The 19,885-nt window shown below is 48.9% G+C and overlaps 2 protein-coding genes across 4 annotated transcripts; both read left to right on the top strand.

The window, feature by feature from the left end:
• The first annotated feature begins 1,660 nt into the window (after positions 1-1,660).
• Positions 1,661-12,470, top strand: LOC120955147 (serine/threonine-protein kinase BRSK2). 3 transcript variants are annotated; one of them, XM_040375691.2, is made up of 13 exons: positions 1,661-3,251; positions 3,846-3,931; positions 4,030-4,170; positions 7,756-7,906; positions 7,994-8,209; positions 8,275-8,474; positions 8,573-8,928; positions 9,002-9,175; positions 9,246-9,404; positions 9,480-9,646; positions 9,732-10,088; positions 10,673-10,803; positions 11,129-12,470. In XM_040375691.2, exons 1-13 carry the CDS (start codon positions 3,039-3,041, stop codon positions 11,202-11,204), a joined length of 2,427 nt encoding a protein of 808 aa, XP_040231625.1. In that variant the 5' UTR covers positions 1,661-3,038; the 3' UTR covers positions 11,205-12,470. The 3 variants fall into 3 exon arrangements, with proteins under 3 accessions (XP_040231625.1, XP_040231626.1, XP_040231624.1); XM_040375690.2 differs by having other exon boundaries at positions 1,662-3,251; positions 10,670-10,803; XM_040375692.2 differs by lacking the exon at positions 10,673-10,803.
• Positions 12,471-12,479: 9 nt separating this feature from the next.
• LOC120955146 (mutS protein homolog 4-like) lies at positions 12,480-18,966 on the top strand. The gene is made up of 3 exons (XM_040375689.2): positions 12,480-16,963; positions 17,032-17,808; positions 17,872-18,966. The coding sequence occupies exons 1-3, from the start codon at positions 15,986-15,988 to the stop codon at positions 18,823-18,825; spliced, it is 2,709 nt and encodes a 902-aa protein (XP_040231623.2). The 5' UTR covers positions 12,480-15,985; the 3' UTR covers positions 18,826-18,966.
• Positions 18,967-19,885: the final 919 nt, after the last annotated feature.

Raw genomic sequence — 19,885 nt, forward strand, 5'->3', positions numbered from 1 at the left:
GGAAAGGAATGGAAAGGTTTGACGAACGTTTTCCCAATCAAAGAAACCCCCATCAAACTTACTCACAGACACTTACAGACACATTGGCACAAGTGTGTACCGAGGGAAGGATATATTTATATTTAGCTATTTTATAAATTTTATTTTGATATGAAAAAAAAACCGGAACGGAACGAAATTCAAACCGTGTGAGACCGTTCACAATAAAGCTTAAACTGAACGAAAGAAAAAACGACCCATCCCAAGAGAGCCGGATGTTGGTGGGTGCCGTGTGCGAAGGTCGTGAGAGGAAATACATCCGAATAAAGGAAAATTCAATAAAAGGTAAGGTGAAGAAGGGAAGACACACCGGGAGAAAGAGTAAACAAACTGCAAAGCTACTCCAGAATAGAAAAGCTACATTTTTCGTAATTCTGTGACGCCTAAATGTAGGCAATTTTCACTCAAAAGGGTTAGTTTGAGCTTAGTAGATGTATGTTTTAAAAAATTACGCCTAAATACAGGCATTTTTCACTCACATGATTAATTTCATGTTACTAGCTATCTGCTTTAGAATTTACGCCTAAATGTAGGCAATTAGCTCACCATTTTAGTCCTTCGGATTGACTTGATAGATGGCAATAATGATTTTAATTAAAAATCTTATTAATTTGAAATCATAATCTTAAATAAAAACAAATTTCAATAATATTTCCAACCACCGTTTACCTTTGCTCCGTAGTATTACAACAGTCGTAATGACAAACTCTCACGCTGATACAACACACAATTACAATGCTGGTAGCCATTGGATTGACCGTCTCTAATGCATGCTAAATGGGAGGGAGCGCAATTAAATGTCCTTTAATCTCCGTGTCCTTGACGGGTGGCGGTGGTGGTGGGAGGACCCGCGGCTAACCGGGCATTGTGCCTTGCCTAATTGCAGCAATCAGTCACGCGCGCTCGGTCACAGAAATCTTTTCGTGCCGTTTGGCTCGAAGCACAAATCACTTGTTTGCTTTGCCATCTGGTTTGGCGATATTTTAAACGACCGTTGATGAATAATGTGCAAACAATAAGAGCGCCCTCGGAGGTGTAGAAAACCGTTTGGTCAAGGTGTGTACATATACAGCTGTACCTTAGTGAGAGGGATTGATTTTGAGTGATTTTTTAAAATTGAAATCACTAAATGAAAAGAATTGTTTAAATCGAACAACACAGAGGACGATTGTGTGGATTACAGCACCCCATCTCCCGTCCGTTTTGTCCAGGGAAAAAAAAGATGCCGACACCGATGATGAATCATCCCGAAATGCCACCCCTTCTTATTTACCCCGAAAAACGGTCGCACAGTCGACCAAGACACTTGACGTTTTGTGCAAACCCCTCGGCGGAAAGAAAACAACGCACAAACACACATACACGCATAAAGAAACCCTCCCCAAAGCCTACGCGTACGCCACTGCGTGAGCGCTGAGTGAGGAGGGGGGGGGGGGAGGTGTACAGGCAAGGCAAATTGCGCTTCCTGTCAAAAATGCAAAAGGATTCGCCGTGAGCAGTGAGCAGTGAGAGCGTTCGGTTTTCGCACATGCGCACGCTCCAGTGTGAATGCGCTCTCACGCTCACGCAGCCCTCCCAAACTCCGAAAAAAACCAGCTCACCACCACGAGCGAACCGTGAGCCGTGAGGAGTGCTCCACTCGCGTGAGTGGTATTGATTTTTCCAGAAAAGGCTGAAAGGCACACGGTGAAAACGGAGCGCCCACTCTCGGCTCTCGGCTCGGCGGTGTGACAGTAGACGTGTCGTCGCGCAGCAGTAGTACGAAACCCAGCAGCCTGACCAGTGTCGGGGGAACGGTACCGCCGCTGTTCCGCTGCTTTTTTCGCGTTTTTGTGGACAAATTCTTTCCACAACCCGCAATCGCCGTAATCGATTTTAGTGATATAGTTTTTGGGAGCAGCAGTGGGGCGCTCGGGTTGATTGCAATCGACAGTTTGGTGCGATCACAGCGTGTGCGTGTGTGCGTGTGTGTGTGTGGCTTTGGTCCTTCTTCTTCCTTGGGTGCTGTGGAAATTGTGTGTCCGTGTGTCCGTCTGTGTGTGCGGTGTTAATGGCTGAGAGCAGCAGCAGCAGCAGCGCCACCCGTACTACTTGAACGCGGCGGCGGCAAGGGGCAATTTCTTTGTGAAATCGTGTTTTCGATCCGTTCCGTGGCCACTGTGGGCGTGTACACGTGTGTGTGTGTGTAAGGGTGTATGTGCGAAAGGAAATTCCTCTTTTCACGTGTGCCGTGCCGTGCGTTTCGGTCGGAGCTCCGTTGGCATTTGGTTCTTTCTGCTCGAGGCTAAACGAATTTTGGTCCCGATTACAGCAAACCCTCCAAATACCTTGGATGTCCTCGGGGTTGCAGAAGAGTTCGGTGCTGTGTGTGTAAGCATCCTAGTTGCAGAAGCAGATACGGCTTTTCCCGTGGTTAGAAGTGAAATCACGACCAAAGAAAAAGGGCATTCGAACGCCGAAAACAGCCCATCAATAACCCGTAGTGAGGGCTGAAGATAAGAGAGAGTGTGTGTGTGTTCGTGAGTGTTCGTGCAGCCCAAAAGCCAATCGCCTGTGACAGGATAACAGCACGATTGTCACCATATCGTGGTGTCGCCACTCACTGAATGTCCTTTTGGGTGAAAATCGCGTGAAAAGCCACATACACACACAGGAGGGAGCGGGTTACAATCGGACACGCTCTGTCCATTAAGCGGCACGTTCCAGAAGCTCCGACAGATAGGCAAACCCCTTGTGCATGTGTGTGTGACTATCCCCATGAAGTGCGCCATGCATACGTGACGCTCCCTGTGGCCGCGTTCGCGTTCTATGCGCGTCCCACGGAATTAGAGCGAAAGATTGTTGTGTCCGTGGGCCTGTTCGTTGTACGCCAGAAAGCAATTCGAAGGAAAACACACACCCACCCCACCACGGAGCTGCGGAACGACACGTGCGGATTCCCTCACAAGCTGCCGTAGTAGCCGTAGTGTAGTAGCCGAAGCAGCAGCAGCAGCAGCAAGATGAGTCGCGAGGTGCAGAAGGAGAATGCCACCCCGAGCAGTGCGAGCACGGGAACCGAGGGGCACCAGTACGTCGGGCCGTACAGGCTCGAGCGGACGCTCGGCAAGGGCCAGACCGGGCTGGTCAAGCTCGGGGTCCACTGCGTGCTCGGCAAGAAGGTGGCGATCAAGATTATTAACCGGGAAAAGCTGAGCGAGTCGGTGCTGATGAAAGTAAATGAAACCTGCGGTCCCCACCCACCCCTTTTCTGGCCGTGTTCGATGGGCTGTTGGAGGGGCTCGGAAGGAGCTCCCAAGGGCAGTGGCGTACCTTGGCAAGCGTCTTGTGCGTTACGAGCAGCACCGGTTGGAATGGAAGAGCGAAAACATATGCGAAGGGAAAGAGTTACCCCTCCCCCCCCCCCCCCGTGTCCTTTTCACCCTCTGCTGACGACACACAAGACACAAGGGCGCGCGTGTAGCTGTGGGGCTTCCTGCTGTGTGAGCGTGGTCAAACCGGTGCCCCTCCAAACGCCCCCCGACGGCCCAAGCATGGGACTTTAATTAATTTTCTTATCCCTTTCTCTTCTCGCTCTCTCCTTTACTCTCTTCATCGTCTTCTTACCTCCAACACCTTTAAACTTTTGCCGGTTCGCCGCCTGCGCTGCTGCGATCGGGCAATGGTGCTATTTTGTTGCACATTTTTGTTGCGGAACCTCGATGCTGCTGCTATGCGGGTTGCATACCTTTCCTTTTTTTCCCGAATCTCCGCTTTCAATCTCCTGCACTCTCTCGCTTTGTTGGGCAATGGTGGCATTCGTTTCGTAGGTCGAGCGAGAGATTGCCATCATGAAGCTTATCGACCATCCGCACGTGCTGGGGCTAACGGATGTGTACGAAAACAGAAAGTATCTGTAAGTATCCGTTCCGTATCGCCTGCTGGCCCCGCTTTGGTTGGTCCAATAACATCAAGACGTTAATTATCCCCCCCTCCTCGCCGCGTCACATACAGCTATCTCGTCCTGGAGCACGTGTCCGGTGGCGAGCTGTTCGACTATCTCGTGAAGAAGGGCCGCCTAACGCCGAAGGAGGCGCGCAAGTTCTTCCGCCAGATCATCTCCGCGCTGGACTTTTGCCATTCGCACTCGATATGGTAAGTATCGCGCATCGCGGGGAATGGGAGTTTTACCTTTGCTTTTGTTTGAGTTTGCGGTACAGACGACGAACCTGTGTGTCTTTTTTCCCATGTTTTCACGACAGAAGCCGCGGGGAAGTGTGTGTGTGTGTGTGTGTGTGCGTCCAGCGCCAAGGTGGAAGTGCTGAATCCCTACAAAAGTGCTTACGAAAGACTGCCACCTGGTGTGTGCTTGTGCTTGGGTGTGTGTGGATAGAAACCGTGTTTGTGCCTCCGAAAGTAGGGTTTTTTGCGCACCTGTCCACCGGGACCATCACTGCCCCTTTGTTGTTGCACACTCTCTCTCAATGGCGCACGTATTGGAGATGGTAACAGATTGTGGATGCTATTCGAAGTCCCATGCTTCCTCCTTCCTCGTTCCCAAAGTTCTCAAAAAACAGTAAAGGAAAGCTGTGTAGCACACACTGCAACGATGGCCTCTCCATTTGGCCAATCTGCCACACAGAAAGGTATGCAGCCCGGAATGTGTTCCTCCGTGTGTGTATGTGTGTATGCTCTTTTGTTCAAGGGCTCGTTGTTAACTTCATAGCGGCTGCCGATATTATGTAATGCGCACAGCACACACACACAATACCTTTTTCCCGAAAGGGTTCCGTTTGTCAATGTTTGTCATCCTAGGAACGTCGTGCCGAGTGTTTCTGTGTATCGAGCAACGGCAAAGAGAGCACAAAAATGAAGTCATTGGGACGGCCCTTTGTGTGGCCCCAAGCTTGGACAACAACAACAGGCACTACAACACTAATGCTGGGTGTCAAAAGCTTACGAAATTACACTCTTCACACACACACGGACGCACCGGAACTGGCAGTCCCGGCTTTGCATAAACAGTGGCGCAATCCCGGAAGTATAGCCCGGTCGGGGTCGGTTCCGGTCGGCAAGTGAAAATGGGAAATCTCTACCACAAACACACACACACACACACACACACACAGTCACACACTTGTGTACGGTGAGAGGCGCAATGGTTGAATAATTGATTTATGATTCGCACTTGTCGCAGGCATGCACAGCGCTGTGCCTTCCTGCCAACGTGTGCCGGTCAACGTGCCGTTTCTAATGGGGGACGGTCGAATGGAAAGCAAAGAAAGCAAGAAAGAAGCAAACAAGGGCAATCTGAGGAGGAGAGGGGGGGGGGCAATCCTCCTTCCCCCTCTTGTGACAAAGCTCACCGGATAAACCGCAGGATTTAACGCGAACATTGCGTTTTTTTTGGGGGGTGCGGGTTGCGATCGTTTATCGATCGTAAAAGCGAAAGCACTCAACCGGAGAGAAAAGGGCGCCGACAAGCAGAGTGAAAAGTCCGATTGAGATTTGAGCTCATAAAAAAAACGGCACTTGTTGCAGCGGCCCTTCTTTTCGCTTTCGATGTGCGATGTGCGATGCGGAGGCGTCATCTCAGGGCCTGTTCTGCGTACTGTGGGTCAGCGGGCGCGATTAGTTGGCCGAAACGAAACGAAATTTGGCCAATTACGTGCGCACCCGTCGTCACAACGGTGTTGTCGTTTGTCGACAGCCTGCGGGCGTTTGAATTCTGAGTGTTTCGTAGCACCACCCGAGGGGGGTGGTTTTGATATTCCACGACTTTAAATGCTGTTAAAACTGGGTGTGTATGTGTATGGGGTACGTTTGTAATAGAATTAAACTGCAAAATTGCTAGAATATGGGCGAGCTTTTTGCTTGTGGTTTTTTGCTCTGGCATGAATGTGAAATCTAAGAACGGAGAGCGCGCGATAAATTCGAGAAATGTTTTTGAAGCTGTTGTAGAAGGTCAAACACTAATTGTAAAAGCACATTTACAAGAAATGCCAACGTTAACACAATTCTGGAAATGTATCATTCACCTACGACCTTTGAAAAAGACTTTCCATAATGGTTTTGTTGAAGATTTGAACTCGTGACGTCTTGCGTACCGCACAGTGCACTTACCGCCTACTCTATGACAGCTGTCCGCATACCGCACAGCGTATTGACAGTTTTAATCAGCTTACAATACATCCCTGCTTGCGTCAAGCACGCTCGATGACACGCTCATTTGTGCCAGCGAACGTCGGAGGTTTCGCAAGCAAAGGGTTGTCTTGTTTGTAAGCGGATTAGCTACATCCCATCGCAGCAGTTCACACCACATCGCCATCGTCGTCCGGTTGGGGTAGAGTAAAACGGGCAAATTATAATTTCAATGCGAATCGAATTTCGAACCTTCTCGTGCTTATCCAACAAAGACAAAGCGCTGGTAAAACAAAAAGAACCTGTGTACGACGAAAGACGACGACTGTAGAGGTTTCTTCGACCTTCCATGTGCTGGTGCGCCATGCTGGGTGGTTGGCGTCAGTCCGCTCTGGTCATACTCCGACAACAACGATTGGTCGCTGAAAGTTAACATTATCTGTCGTTCCGTGCCCACTTGTGCATGGGTATGTATTTTAATTCAATTTCTAGATCCTTGTGCCAAGTTTGTGTTTACTTCGCGTGCATAGAACAAGCACCGAGGCAAAATAAATCTACTGCATTGACGCGTGCGTATGTGTGTGCGATTATTGAGACATGGCACCGAAAAAGCGGCAACACCCCGAACAGTTTTTTTTCTAGAACCGAACGATAACCATACCACGAAACCCTGGTTTGCTTGAGAAACGCAATCAACCGAACGCACGATGTGGGCTAGAGATTCAGGCATTTGCGTAGGATTTTCTTCGACCGAATAGAAAAACAAATTTCTTGCACAAGTTTAAAGAAACAGAAGGTGGGCCTTCTGTTGCGGTGAGCTTTCAGTGTTTTTTTTTTTTATTTTCGCCAAAAACCACCCAGCGTCTTGCCCAGTGCCATGTGAAACAAAGACGCAGAATTCCCAGGCGCCCGGGCGGTATGTGTTCAAGTCAAGGCATCTTGGCAAAACGACAAAACTGGAACGGTACGACGCTCCCAGCCGGTGCCGTGACCGTCGGCTATTTTGCAGTTTTTGAAGCAAAACGAGAGAAGGAACAAAAAAGGTGCCAACCAACCATCCAGCCAGCCAGCCAGCCAGCCGGCACAGCTTTTAAGCAACGCATCCGAGCGCCATTGTCTCGTCTGGGCCCTGCTGCCGAATAGTAGTAGTAGCGGTGTCGGTAGCTGTGCTCTTGTGGTGTGATTAAATTAAATTACACTTTATGGCACTTTATGAAGAGACTTTTGCAGCAAGAAAATCGCAAATGGGAAATGTGTAAATGTTTTGACAGTGGTCCAAAAGACTCGCCTCAACACAATTGCTCCGAGCCCGCTCGAAGGTGTGAAGCATTAGGCTTTCAGCCGACCGCACCGAACTAGCAGGCTTTTGCGGGTGGACATTAAAATTCTATTCCCTCTGTTGTGTCATGGGACTCGGTTGTATGCATCCATTTCCACAATTGGCAGGCTCGTCCGAACGTCTAAGCCTGGGATTTGAATGTTGCAGTTTCGTAATTAAATCTTCAGCTCACGATCCAATTGAAAGTGCTACTTCTACCACTGGATACATTTGTTGCTGACGCACTGTCCCTCTTTTTCTGCATCCAATTCCACAACTAGCCACCGGGATTTAAAGCCGGAAAATCTGTTGCTGGACGACAAGAACAACATCAAGATTGCGGACTTTGGCATGGCATCGCTGCAGCCGGCCGGTTCGATGCTGGAAACGTCCTGCGGATCGCCTCACTACGCCTGCCCGGAGGTTATTCGGGTGAGTAAGACCATACTAAGGAAGCGTTCAATGTAGGTCCAGTGAATTAAAAACTAATGAGCCTTGATGGGCATCTACCACTTGCAGGGTGAAAAGTATGACGGTCGCCGGGCGGACGTGTGGTCCTGCGGTGTCATCCTGTACGCGCTGCTGGTCGGTGCGCTTCCGTTCGACGACGACAACCTGCGCCAGCTGCTGGAGAAGGTGAAGCGGGGCGTGTTTCACATACCACACTTTGTGCCGCCGGACTGTCAAAGTCTGCTCAAGGGCATGATCGAGGTGAACCCGGAAAAGCGACTTACAGTAAGTAGACTTTTTAGACCTAAATCTTCGAACAACTGAACTGAAAATGTGTTCCGCTCAAACAGTTGGCAGAAATCAACAAACATCCCTGGGTGACGGCTGGTGGTAAGGGTGAGCTGGAGCTGGAACTACCCATGATGGAGGTAGTGCAGACGCACGTCATCCCGAACGCGTCCGCGGTCGATACGGACGTGCTCAATGCCATCTGTTCGCTCGGTTGCTTCAAGGAGAAGGACAAGCTGATACAGGAGCTGCTTAGCCCACAGTAAGTAAGCGAGGTGGAATGTTGGATACGGCAGTTGGCCCAACCCAAAAAAGATGCCAAAAATCAATAAAATGTCCTTCGACTCTTCTTCCATCTAGCCACAACACGGAAAAGGTGATTTACTTCCTGCTGCTGGACCGGAAACGAAGGCGACCGGCGATCGAGGACGAGGAGGACGTGCTGAGACCGCGCAACGACATCATTGAGATCGCCGACCCGCCCCGGAAACGGCTCGATACGTGCCGGATCAACGGCAGCAGCAGCCTTTCGTACGGCCAGATCAGCGAGGGTTCGCCGCTTACCTCCCGGCGGCAGACGTTCAACAACGGGCACCGCAGCCACAGTGGCAGCACCAGTGGCGGCAGCCGCCGGTCACCCTCGTCCGTGCCACTGTCGCGCAGTTCATATCAGAGTCCAACGCGCGGCGTAGTGGTCAACTCCTCGCAGCCACTCAGTAAGTTTTCTGATGTCCCCAGAAGAGACTTTGGGAGAGCCTAACACTCTCTGTCCTTTTTTTTTTTTGTTAGATCAACTCCATCCACCATCGTCTCCTAATGCGGCCTCGAACCGGCACTCGAACTACTCGCCCAGAAGCAGCACCAAGTCGCAGGTCATCGATTCCTCCTCGCCAGTGCACCATCGGGCCAACTCGGGGCCGGCGGTGACCGTGGGTCTCTTTTCCGAAACGGACTCTAACAACAGTAAGTAGCTGTGCATTCTCAAGAAAAGAAGATAGTACTCACTGTGGCCTGTTTCCACATTGTTTTCCAGTGACATCATCAATCAATGCCATCCCGGGCTCGCCAATACTGGGCAGTCCGCAGCAGCTGCAAGCCGTCACCACCGGCAGCCAGCTGTGGAAGACACGACTGACGAACATCAAGAATAGTTTCCTAGGAAGTCCAAAGTTTCATCGTAGAAAAATGCAAAGTAAGAACGGGGCGTTTGGATGTCACGGTTTCCAACAATTTTTCATATATCTGCTCAATTCTTCTCGCTTTACAGTATCAACTGAAGAAGTGCATCTTACTCCGGAGTCATCGCCGGAGCTGACGAAAAAGTCTTGGTTCGGCAACCTGATGACGACCGAAAAGGACGAAACGTTCACAGTATTAGTGAAGGGTAAGCCGCTAGCGACGGTCAAAGCTCACCTGATCCATGCCTTTCTGTCGGTAAGTGTGCTGTGTGGAGTGCGTTAAAGATGTCCCCGCAAAGGAACCTAAGGGCCTAACCGTTTGTTCCCAAAATCCGCAACAGATGACTGAGCTGTCGCACAGCGTCCTCTCGCCAATGTCTTTCCGGGTGGAGTACAAGCGGGGCGGTACCGGACCGACCATGTTCCAGCGGCACGTCCGGATACAGGTCGACATCAACACGATCTGCAAGCAGGGCGACGTCGGCGACATGCTGTTCGCCATCACGTTCACGCTAATCTCGGGCAACATCCGCCGGTTCCGGCGCATCTGCGAGCACATCCAGGCGCAGGTCTGCTCCAAACGCTACCCGGCCCTCAGCAGCCCGACCAACCAGCACAACAACAAGGTGGCGAACAGTGTGGCGGAAAGCATATCCTGCGGGTCGGATTCGAGCGATCGCATCAACTACAACAAACACGTAAGTAGTTGAGGAAGTTCGGCGGCCTGGAATTTGGCAAGGACCCAGAGTCAGTTCACCAGTCACATTCCAATAATTCCCAAGATCACTTTTGGAAGTCACTTGTGTGCGTGTGTGAGTTGTTGACTTGTTTGTCCTGGCTGGCATCTGCTTTCCAACCACCCAACCCCCTCCCCTTTGATCCTGAAGAACCAAGAACCTTCAGAACCTTTATCTCTCACACACAGTCTCTCTCTCTCTCTCTGGTTTACGTTTGCTCGGTGCGCGTTCGCTTGTATCTGAGTGCATGCTTTTTTATCGATTTTCTTTTCGCGTTTGTTTGTTAACCTTCTTTCTGGGACCTCCGTTTCATTTCCACACACCACCGTACCGTACCGGGGGATTGACACCACCGACGCCCTTCCACGCCCCACGCAAAAAAAAAAACAAACCATTCCCACCTATATCTTGTGAACTGTCCGTTTGGCCGTCCCGGATGTTGTCACCCCGTTCACACGCGCGACTGCTGCTGCTGCTTCCACGCGTGTGTTTGTGTGTGTCTGTTCCCACCACTCTGGTCATCGGTCCGGCTTCCGCTTTAGAAGGAGTCCGACATTGAGCAGGAAACGTTCTACGATACGACAAGCATTGGGAAGACGCGCCGATCGTCGGCCACCTCCTCCAACAAGAACTCAGTGTCGTCGGACGAGATCGAAATCAAAACAGTACGCTCCAGGTAAGCTTCCGTGTGTTGTCTGTGTATATTTTTGCATCCGTGTGCGTGTGTTTGTATGTCTATTGGTTTTTTATGTGCGTGTGTGTGTTGGAGGCCACATATTTTCGCGGTTTGCTTTGTTAAACACGTTGCCGGTCGCACCGAACCAGGATAGAGTTCTATTTTAGGAGTTTGTCTGGAGGACTACGTTAAGCTCGAATCTTCTAAACTTTCTTTTTAATGTAGAGATCGTTTTCAGATAACGCAGAAGTAAGCTTCCTCTAACTCTCTTTTTCCCTCTTTTCTCTCTGTGTGTTATCCCCCCCGGCCAATTCTTCCTTTTTAGCTCGGAATCCACGGAACGTGAGCGGGAACGCAGCACGGAACGGCCGGCGGCCATGTCCGGTAGTGCGCTGGTATGAGAATTATTTCTCTGATAGGATTCAGCAAACAGTGGCCCTCCCGCAGACGGTGCGGAGGCAGCCGGACCGAATCCTACACGCAGCGCAGCCGCCGAGCCGCCCATCCCCTGCGCTCCGGACGTCCCCGGTGACGCAGCGGGGCTTGCGATCGATATCGTGGCGCCCCCTGCCGAAGAGACGGACGATTCGGGCGAGCTGATGGAACTGATTGCTAATCAAATGGAGATCTGACTATAAGCTTTGACACCCAACCACAACCACAACAACAAGGCGGCCTTCTCAGCGCCTTCTTCCTACAGTCCTTCCTTTTCCATGTTTAGTGCAACCACTCGTCTCCCGACAGCGAGAGTTTGGTTTGAAATGGTGTTGAAGCGTCAGTGAAGCATGCCCCGAAACAGGCCGAAACCGATACCGTTCCAGCAGACGAACAATCCTTATACTACTAGTGCTACTTCAACCATCACTACTACTACTACTACTACTACTACTATCAGTACTGCTACTACGGACTACTTATCGCCTACTACGATTTACTACTACTAGCTGTCAGCGTGTGCAGCATTAGCAAAAGACCCGCTCATCCTGGGGCAGGGAATTGAGTGTAACGGGCAACAAACGGACCGAGTGTGTGGAGATGGTGGAGATGTGCAGTATATAGTCACCAAAGGCTAGCCAACTATTTCATTATGGTCAATTTCGTATCGTATCGCATCGAGTAAATCTAGTTATTCAAACCTTGGAGAGCTGACTTTCAAAACAGACGTTAGAAGGCGTAGAAAAAGATGGAAACTCATTTTACAAGAAAACACATACAAACACAATTCATCTAAGCTTACAACACTGTAGCGAATAGGCGGCAGAAAGCAGGAAGAAGACTTTGCCAAGTAGAACTATCCATTGCAAAGAACATTGGCTTGTTGAGAATTTCTACAGAGCGCACCGAAGTTGGATCGGAAGATGTGCGAAAGCGGCATCCATATACAGGGGTTAAACGTTTCGAAAACCGAAGCAAGGTACGATATTACAGGGCGCGGCCAGGTTCGCTCAGCCCGGATAACCCGGATCACACTTCAGAGGTTTTAGAGGCACGGTTTGTAAACGTAACAGTATCTTTTAGGCACATACAACCATCTTACCCTTGTTGTTCGGGCGTGGTGGCACTGAGGATGGAAAGCGAATGATGAAGCTACGGAGACTGTTGTGGTGATTTCAATTGAGCAATTGTTGGGGAAGTCGAATTCTGAAGGGGTGGAAAATTGGAAAAATGTCTGTAGAAGGAGAAACGATGCAATGAATCGTGCGCAGGAAGTCACGTGCCGAACAAAACTCTCATACTTTATCTAAGCTAGTAAAGGAGGGCAAGTAAATGCAATGGCAAATTGTAAGTAAGCAGCTATCAAAACAGAGTAACAAACTTAAGCTATAATACTCTATTATATCTCACACCGAAACGAACCTAACACTAACTGCTTTACAACAAAACATACAAAACAATGGTATTCAATGGTGACACACTGTAGCGGAGATCTGGTGAAAATGACACGTATAAATGCTCCTAAATATGAAAGATCCATGATGATCCACTAAAACTAGACTAGTCTAAATGGAGAGATTGATTTGGATTCGTGTCTATTGCTTTTCTCAAACTTCTCAATCGCGGCGGAAAGGTATACTCACATTCACTCTCGCAATACGAAATAACTCACTAAACCTTACAACATCTAGATGGAGCTATAGGTTACAACACGTACTCAAAATTTAGTCTAATTGCTGCCGGGTCTGTCACAAGCCGGGCTGAGTAGCGAGCGAGAAGCTGAGTACCGCAGCAGCAGGGAAGTGTACTGATCGGTGAATAAGTCGGTGAACACTACCCAAATGTGACGTCACAGTATATAGTGCAATTCGTAAAAAACAAGTAAGATTAGCGTCGGCGGCTCGTTCGGCCATACGAGTGTGGAGCGTAGCATCCATGTATGAAAGCTTTCCTTTTTTTTGAACATTTATTCCGATTTCTTTTTGTGGTAAGACGCTAGTGTAATATTGTTTAAGAGTGGTTTTGCTTGCTTCACACACACACACACATGAACAAGTTTACATAGATGCGGTTGGGACAGAGGAGAGCAGGGGCAGGAGAATAAAGAAAATCAAAATCAGGCTTATTCTCTTAAAGTAAGAGCAATGGCATCGCAATACCGCAAAACCCAAACATGGCGTAGACAACTAGAACCCACAGTGGGTATGCAGCAAATAATCCATTACAAAACTGCGGACGCTTATTAGTTTTATTGCTTAAATGTTGATACACATAAGGAGATTTGTGTGTGAGATTTGGAAGAACTCAAGATTCCAATCAGCAAATGTGAAAGTAATCCTAATGGCCACCTAACACTTAGAATTAGATTAAGAGCGATTTAGACGGAGATTGCGTTACTTTATGTAGTTAAACTTCAATATGATTTGATAGGATAATCAAAATGTAAACAAAATCGCTACAAATAGTTCTCTTCCTTAAGGTACTTCATTTATCAACAACAACAAAAAAACTACACTCATTTACACCACCCCCATTTTCGATTATGCCCCCGCTGTAATTATCACTTGTTCACAAGAACGGAATGTTCTTTCACAGGCCTGTTCTAGGGAACAAACAGAAGAGGTCGTGGATGCCATGTGCATTCCATGTTCCGCCTTGCTCTGGTGTGAACCCCGTTCCAAGAACTGGCTGGCTTCGGCTTTCGTGCGAGCCTTAAGAACTCTACTCAAATCTGTACCGTGTGCGTACTAAGCAGGGACGATTATACTCATACATACTGTCTTATGAAGGATGAGTCTACGAATATGAAGCTGTCCAAGGCACTGGGCCAGCAATTGTTTCACTAGTCCATAATTAGGTAAAGCAGGCTAACAAATACTCTCTCTCTTTCTACATTGCAACACACGAAGATTCTTATTACAGTCGCCAAACACAGAAGCAGCGGAAATCTGCAAATATTCACACGACACTGTGCCCGATGGGCATTCAAGGTTCAAGCAGTGGAATAAATCAAAACGAAAATTGCCGAAAAACTTAACCCTAACTCATTACCACCATTACTACCACGAGGATGAAGGAGTTTCTTTTTAAAAACAAATGCTTTACTTTAAAAAATGCTGACGCTGCGTGTAATAAAAATGTAACGCTACACATGTAACAAAGCATGATCGCAAAACTGAAACGACAAATCGTAAATCAAAAACTAAACAAATACACATACACACGTACATCTATCCACGTAAAAAGGGAAAATTAATCAGCAAACAAAACAATAAATCGGATAACGCAAACAAAAAAAAAACGAGAACCGAAACGCTACGCGATGTAATTGTAAGTAAATTGCTTGTGTAACTAAAATATACTTTTCAATTTCCTACCAAAACGGAGAGCTTATAGCAAGTTGAGCTGGGAGCGAGGGATGCGCTGGAAGTGTGTAAAACAGGACCGTGATTTTTGCAGTCTATTAAGCATCGCCGCATTGTAACTTGGCCGCAATTGGCGTGTTTGTGTGTGTGCGTTTTAAAGGGAAATTAAACGGTAAGATATGTAAAAAAACACAAGAAGACAGGTAAAACAAACACACACGCGCAACTAAGTTGAACAAAACAAAGAGAAAAGGGGGGAAAAGGTAAAGAAAACATGCTAAACGCAAATTTGTAATAAAAGAAAATGCTTAATAATTGAGAGAAAACGAACAAACAAACACGTAAGAAGGGCTAGAACATGTGCAGAAGAGAAAAGAAAACAAAGCTTGTGCAAATAATATACAGTGCTAGTCGTTATAGTTGTTGCAAAAAAAAAGAAACGAAAGAAGACAAAAACCGCAATCCGTTGCATATAGGAAAGATGGATAGAAGTACAGAAGAAAACAAAAAAACTCGAGAGTGCAATGTATGTAATGTAATGGACAGCATGTAAATGAAGTGTTTAAAACGGGAGCTTTGCATTATTACGAAAAGATAAAAAAGAAAAGGCATGAAAAGGGAAAGGAAAGCAGGGAATGGCGAGAAGGAGCAGAAAAATCGAACGGCAAGCTAAACTAACCAAAGTACATTATGCACACAAACACAGTAAGAAAGGCAACACACTGGAACATACCAAACAAGCCCAAAAACTTCAAAGTAGATAGCACAGACCCATCAAAATAGTTTACAAAACAAAAACGAACCCAATTTGCGATACAATGAAATAGAAAAGAGAAAAACAGAGCGTTCACCGGCATTTAACACACACAAACACGTTTAGTACACAGGTGCACCTACACACGCCACGTGGGAGACACAGCGCTACAACACAGTCACACACACACACGCATATAGACAGGTTGTGTTGGTTGTGAGGCGGTAGTTACAAACACGACATTTGGGAATAGTATGGGTTGCGCTAATTGTGTAAAGTTGTGCAAACAATGTTTTTGTAAAAATTGAACAAACAAAAAACTTTGAGGAGAAGAGGAAGAAGAAGGACACGCGCTGGACCGACTGTTTGCTCCCCCTCCAGTCGTCCACTCTGCCAACAGGGACGCCGCCGTGGGCAGGTCGCTCGCACCGCCGGGGCGGGTGTGTTTGTTTGTGTGCGCGAATGGGAAATAATATACAAATTTCGAAATACACGCCATTGAAATTACGCACCGTGTGTTGGTTGTTTCTCATCTGCCCATCCCAGTTGGCTGGGGTAAGTATGCACGCTCAGTTTCGCGTTGACAGTTGCAGAGACCGTATCGTGTACTGTCAACCTTCCTTCGACGATGAATTTCATACCATATCGTAGTAAAAGTGTTCCACCACTCGCCGCTGCTGGATTGCCGGTGCGATCCCGTGGTCGTGATGAGCCGCTTAGAAACGATCGTTCAATGCCCTACAGCCGAAGCCGCTCGTTTGCCGGGGCACGCAATGAAACGTCATCGAGCAGTTCGCACGCACCAAGACAATCGAATCAAACGGCAAACAGCACCCGAGATGGACCGTTTGTGATTGTGGTGCTTGCCGAGGGCCGAGGACATGCCGCTCTCGAGGTCGGTCTAGCCGCAATGGACGTTACCTCACCACACCTGAAGCTCACCCAATACGGAGACAACTTTTGGTACTCGGTCACACTAACAACACTGCACGCGCTGGACCCAACGGTGGTTTTCTTCTCCGAGCACGCACTCACCAACGGAACGTCCTACCTGCCGAAGCTGATCCACCAGTACCTTCCCCGCACTCAGGTCCGAGGACTCGGGAGATCGTACTTCAACGACAGCCTCGCCGAAAGCTACCTCTCCCAGCTGTGCAGCCGTGATTATGCCAAACTGCGAGGGCTCATCCACAGCAAGTACTACGGCATGGCATCCTGCGGTGCTTTGCTGCGACACTTGATGGAAACGGCATTGCTGCAGATTGCTACCAAGTCGCTCAAGCTCAGCTACCTCGACAAGTTGTCCACGATGACGATGGACGTGGAGTGCATTGGGCAGCTGGAGCTGCTCGGGCCGCTCCAGAAAGGGGACGAGCGGAAGTCGCTGTTTGGATTTCTGAACCACTGCATCACGTCCATCGGCAAGCGTCATCTGCGAGCCAATATCATAGAGCCTTGGACGAACCGGGAGCGGTTGGAGATGCGTCTCCGGTGCATTCGGGAGTTTCTGGGCAATCCGACGCTGCTGCAAAGTGTACGCAAAACCTTGGCCGAGGTGAAAGATGTCGGTGGATTGCTTAACCTGTCGGTAGACATCGATCGAATGGTACGGTATATGCTTGATTAGCTACTAAATGCATAAGAACGTTGAATTTGTATGCCATTCCTTTTCAGAAAACAACGCACCAAAACACGGTGCATATGCTCAATCAAGCGTCAAGCCTTCGCAACGTGCTGAAAGTTGTCCCGAAGCTGCGGGACCTGCTGCGGGACGTGCGTGCCGAATATCTGAACGATTTGAAGCAAACGCTTGAGGAGCAGGTGTACGCTGAGTTACTCCAAAACATCTGCACAGTGTTGGACGACAGTCCAATGGAGAGAAACACGTCCTACAATAGGCTGTTTCTTGTGCGCACCAACATCAACTCGATACTGGATCTACTTCGAACACTGTATTCCGGTGTTATCGACGAGATTCGTCAGTATGTGGCAGAGTTGAGTCTTGCTACGCGAATGCAGCTCAAACTTCACCACTCCAAACCGAACGGCTTCCATCTGCTGTACGTGTTGGCGAACGAGGAAGTAGACAATGTGGCTGAACAGTTGAGCAGTAGCTTTCAGATACTAAGTCGTGCTGGTCGGCGGTACACACTCTCCAATGGAAGGCTGATGGCGTTCAATGAGAAGCTCAACTCAGTCGCAAAGGAGATTGATGAGATCAGTTACGGTATCATTCGGGGGCTGATCGAGAGCATACGCTATAGTATAGATGCGGTGTACAATCTGGTCGGATGCTTGACAGATCTGGACGTGGTGCAGGCGCTTGCCATCGTCAGTCAGGGGAAAGAGTTCTGCGAGCCTACCTTCGGAGAGGAAACGAAGATAGTCTCCGGAAGACATCCACTGCTGGAAAGCATCTGCGGAGAACGGAAGGTCGTTCGTAATAATGTGGTAAGAAGTGGGTTGGAATTGCGGTTTGCGCCTCCAATTAATTATAATTTCCCTTTTTTGAAGATCTCCACTCCCGAGTACAATGTGTTTATCGTCACCGGGCCCAATATGAGCGGCAAAACGGTGTACATGAAAACGATCTGCACCTTGCAGATCATGGCCCAGCTTGGCTGCTATATACCGGCATCACAAGCACAGGTTCGGATCGTCGACCGACTGCTGACCATCTACGGTGACGCGGACAACCTGCAGCAGGATGATGCGGAGTCTAGCCGCATGTACAACAAGCTGCAGTTTGTGCGCCACTGCTTAACTCCAAACAGTTTGGTCGTGATCGACGAACTGTACGGTGACACTCACCGTCCCGATACGACCAGTGACAAGTGGGCACTGCTGGAACGCATCATCGATCACGTTGGATACGTTAGTGAGGGAAGCGAGTCGGTCGTTCCAACGCTGGCATCAATCCGCAAACCGTTCATCTTCATCACGACCCACTGCATGGACATGCTGAGCCCGCTCGAGGTGCATCACAACGTCTCCAAGCTCTGCCTGCAAACGGAAACGGTCCAGGTGGATGGGGTGGAGCGTTTGCGGTACAAGTACGTCGTCACCGAGGGACGCACGGTGGTGCAGCACTACGGACTATCGCTCGCCCGTACCGTCAACATACCGCAGGATGTGCTAGACCGGGCGGAACAGCTCTGTCGTGGAGATTTGAAGCATCATCTAGCGACGGCATCCAGCGGCTCGGCCAATCGGTCCCACAATCGTACCAACAATCAATCGACCACCAACACCACGCTGCACACGCTGTCGACGCAGGGCAGCTTCAATGAGTTCTTTAAACTATTCTACCACCTTTACGGCAAGGTAGCGCACAGCGTGCGTAACGCGGGTAACGTCCAGGAGCATCTGACCGAGCAGCTGGAGCAGTTCGTCGCTTCCGTACCGGAAGAGGTGCGCGAATTTCTGCGGGTAACGCCCCTGGAGCAGTTGCTGCAGCTCGACGCTTGACGATCGCGCTGTTGTTGATCGCGTGCTTCGGTGCTGATGCAAACATGTGTTGTTGTTTTGCGTTGCCAGCGGGGTCACGACACCGTGGGGAAGACGAGAATAAACAAGTAGCGTAATTCGATGCTTACCCAGCATACGTCTGCTGCCTGCTTGGTCCCTCTGCTCGTCGCAAGCGCTCACAAGCCTCCTGCGCTGCATGCTTCTAACCACGAGGAGATGTTTTTCGCTCTCTCGCGAATGGGTAGCCTTGGCCTGGCTGTAGATACATGTTGTTTTTTTTCTTCCAAGAACTAACACACTCATACGTCTTTCCGGAGGAGTGTCTAGACTGTTGGGCGTAGTTCGTGGCGCGGCCTGTTCGAATGACGCTGATTCGGTATTGATTGAGTTGTTTTGTTGGTCGTTTCAGACATTGGACGCCCATTGGGCTGAAAAAAGAGGTTAAGAGGCATTAGTAACGAAATGTGTTTGCAAGACTGAAGTTACTCAAATCGAACATTCCAAAGAGATCTCCAGGTTGGCTTCGATTTGGATGCTCCAATCCATCAGAATTGGAGCATCTGTATCATCTGGCAACAAGATCCATTCCAACTGACCGCTTAGCAACCATCAATTGTCGGCTATGATTAACATCAATTGAGCAATGAAGCCGAACGGGATCAAGAACGAACGCGAATTTCATAATTTCGGTGCGTCGTTACACGAGCCAGACAGTACAAATAACCTTTGGTCGCACGCGATCATTCGCTCGGCGGATAGGGAGTCGGGATCGTATGTTGCTTTTGCGATTGTCCAAATCTGTAGCACCGAAAAAAGAAAACCACTCTTAAATGAAGCGTACGAAATTCTGGTTCTAGCTGGAATTGAATCCACCGCAACCACCGTTAGCAACCGGGAACCGAGTGCCCTTTTCGCACGGGGTTATCTCATTGCGCTGTTTCCAAAAATTCACGCGAAATGGAAAGTGGAGGATTTTTCGGTCGCCGAAATGGACAAACGAAAACAGAATAACCGGTCCATACTGGAGTGGTCGAAAGTTGGACCATGTTTTGCCGCAGAC

This window comes from Anopheles coluzzii, chromosome 3 (assembly GCF_943734685.1).
Source record: "Anopheles coluzzii chromosome 3, AcolN3, whole genome shotgun sequence".
Lineage (NCBI taxonomy): Eukaryota > Metazoa > Arthropoda > Insecta > Diptera > Culicidae > Anopheles > Anopheles coluzzii.

Bases quoted from the DNA above. Each gene is read 5' to 3' on its own strand.
- LOC120955146 (XM_040375689.2), top strand. From the start codon at position 15,986: ATGAATTTCATACCATATCGTAGTAAAAGTGTTCCACCACTCGCCGCT. The intron at 16,964-17,031 runs GTACGGTATATG...ATTCCTTTTCAG, and splicing joins CGGTAGACATCGATCGAATG to AAAACAACGCACCAAAACAC. The intron at 17,809-17,871 runs GTAAGAAGTGGG...CCTTTTTTGAAG, and splicing joins AGGTCGTTCGTAATAATGTG to ATCTCCACTCCCGAGTACAA.
- LOC120955147 (XM_040375690.2), top strand. From the start codon at position 3,039: ATGAGTCGCGAGGTGCAGAAGGAGAATGCCACCCCGAGCAGTGCGAGC. The intron at 4,171-7,755 runs GTAAGTATCGCG...TTCCACAACTAG, and splicing joins TGCCATTCGCACTCGATATG to CCACCGGGATTTAAAGCCGG. The intron at 8,475-8,572 runs GTAAGTAAGCGA...TCTTCCATCTAG, and splicing joins CAGGAGCTGCTTAGCCCACA to CCACAACACGGAAAAGGTGA.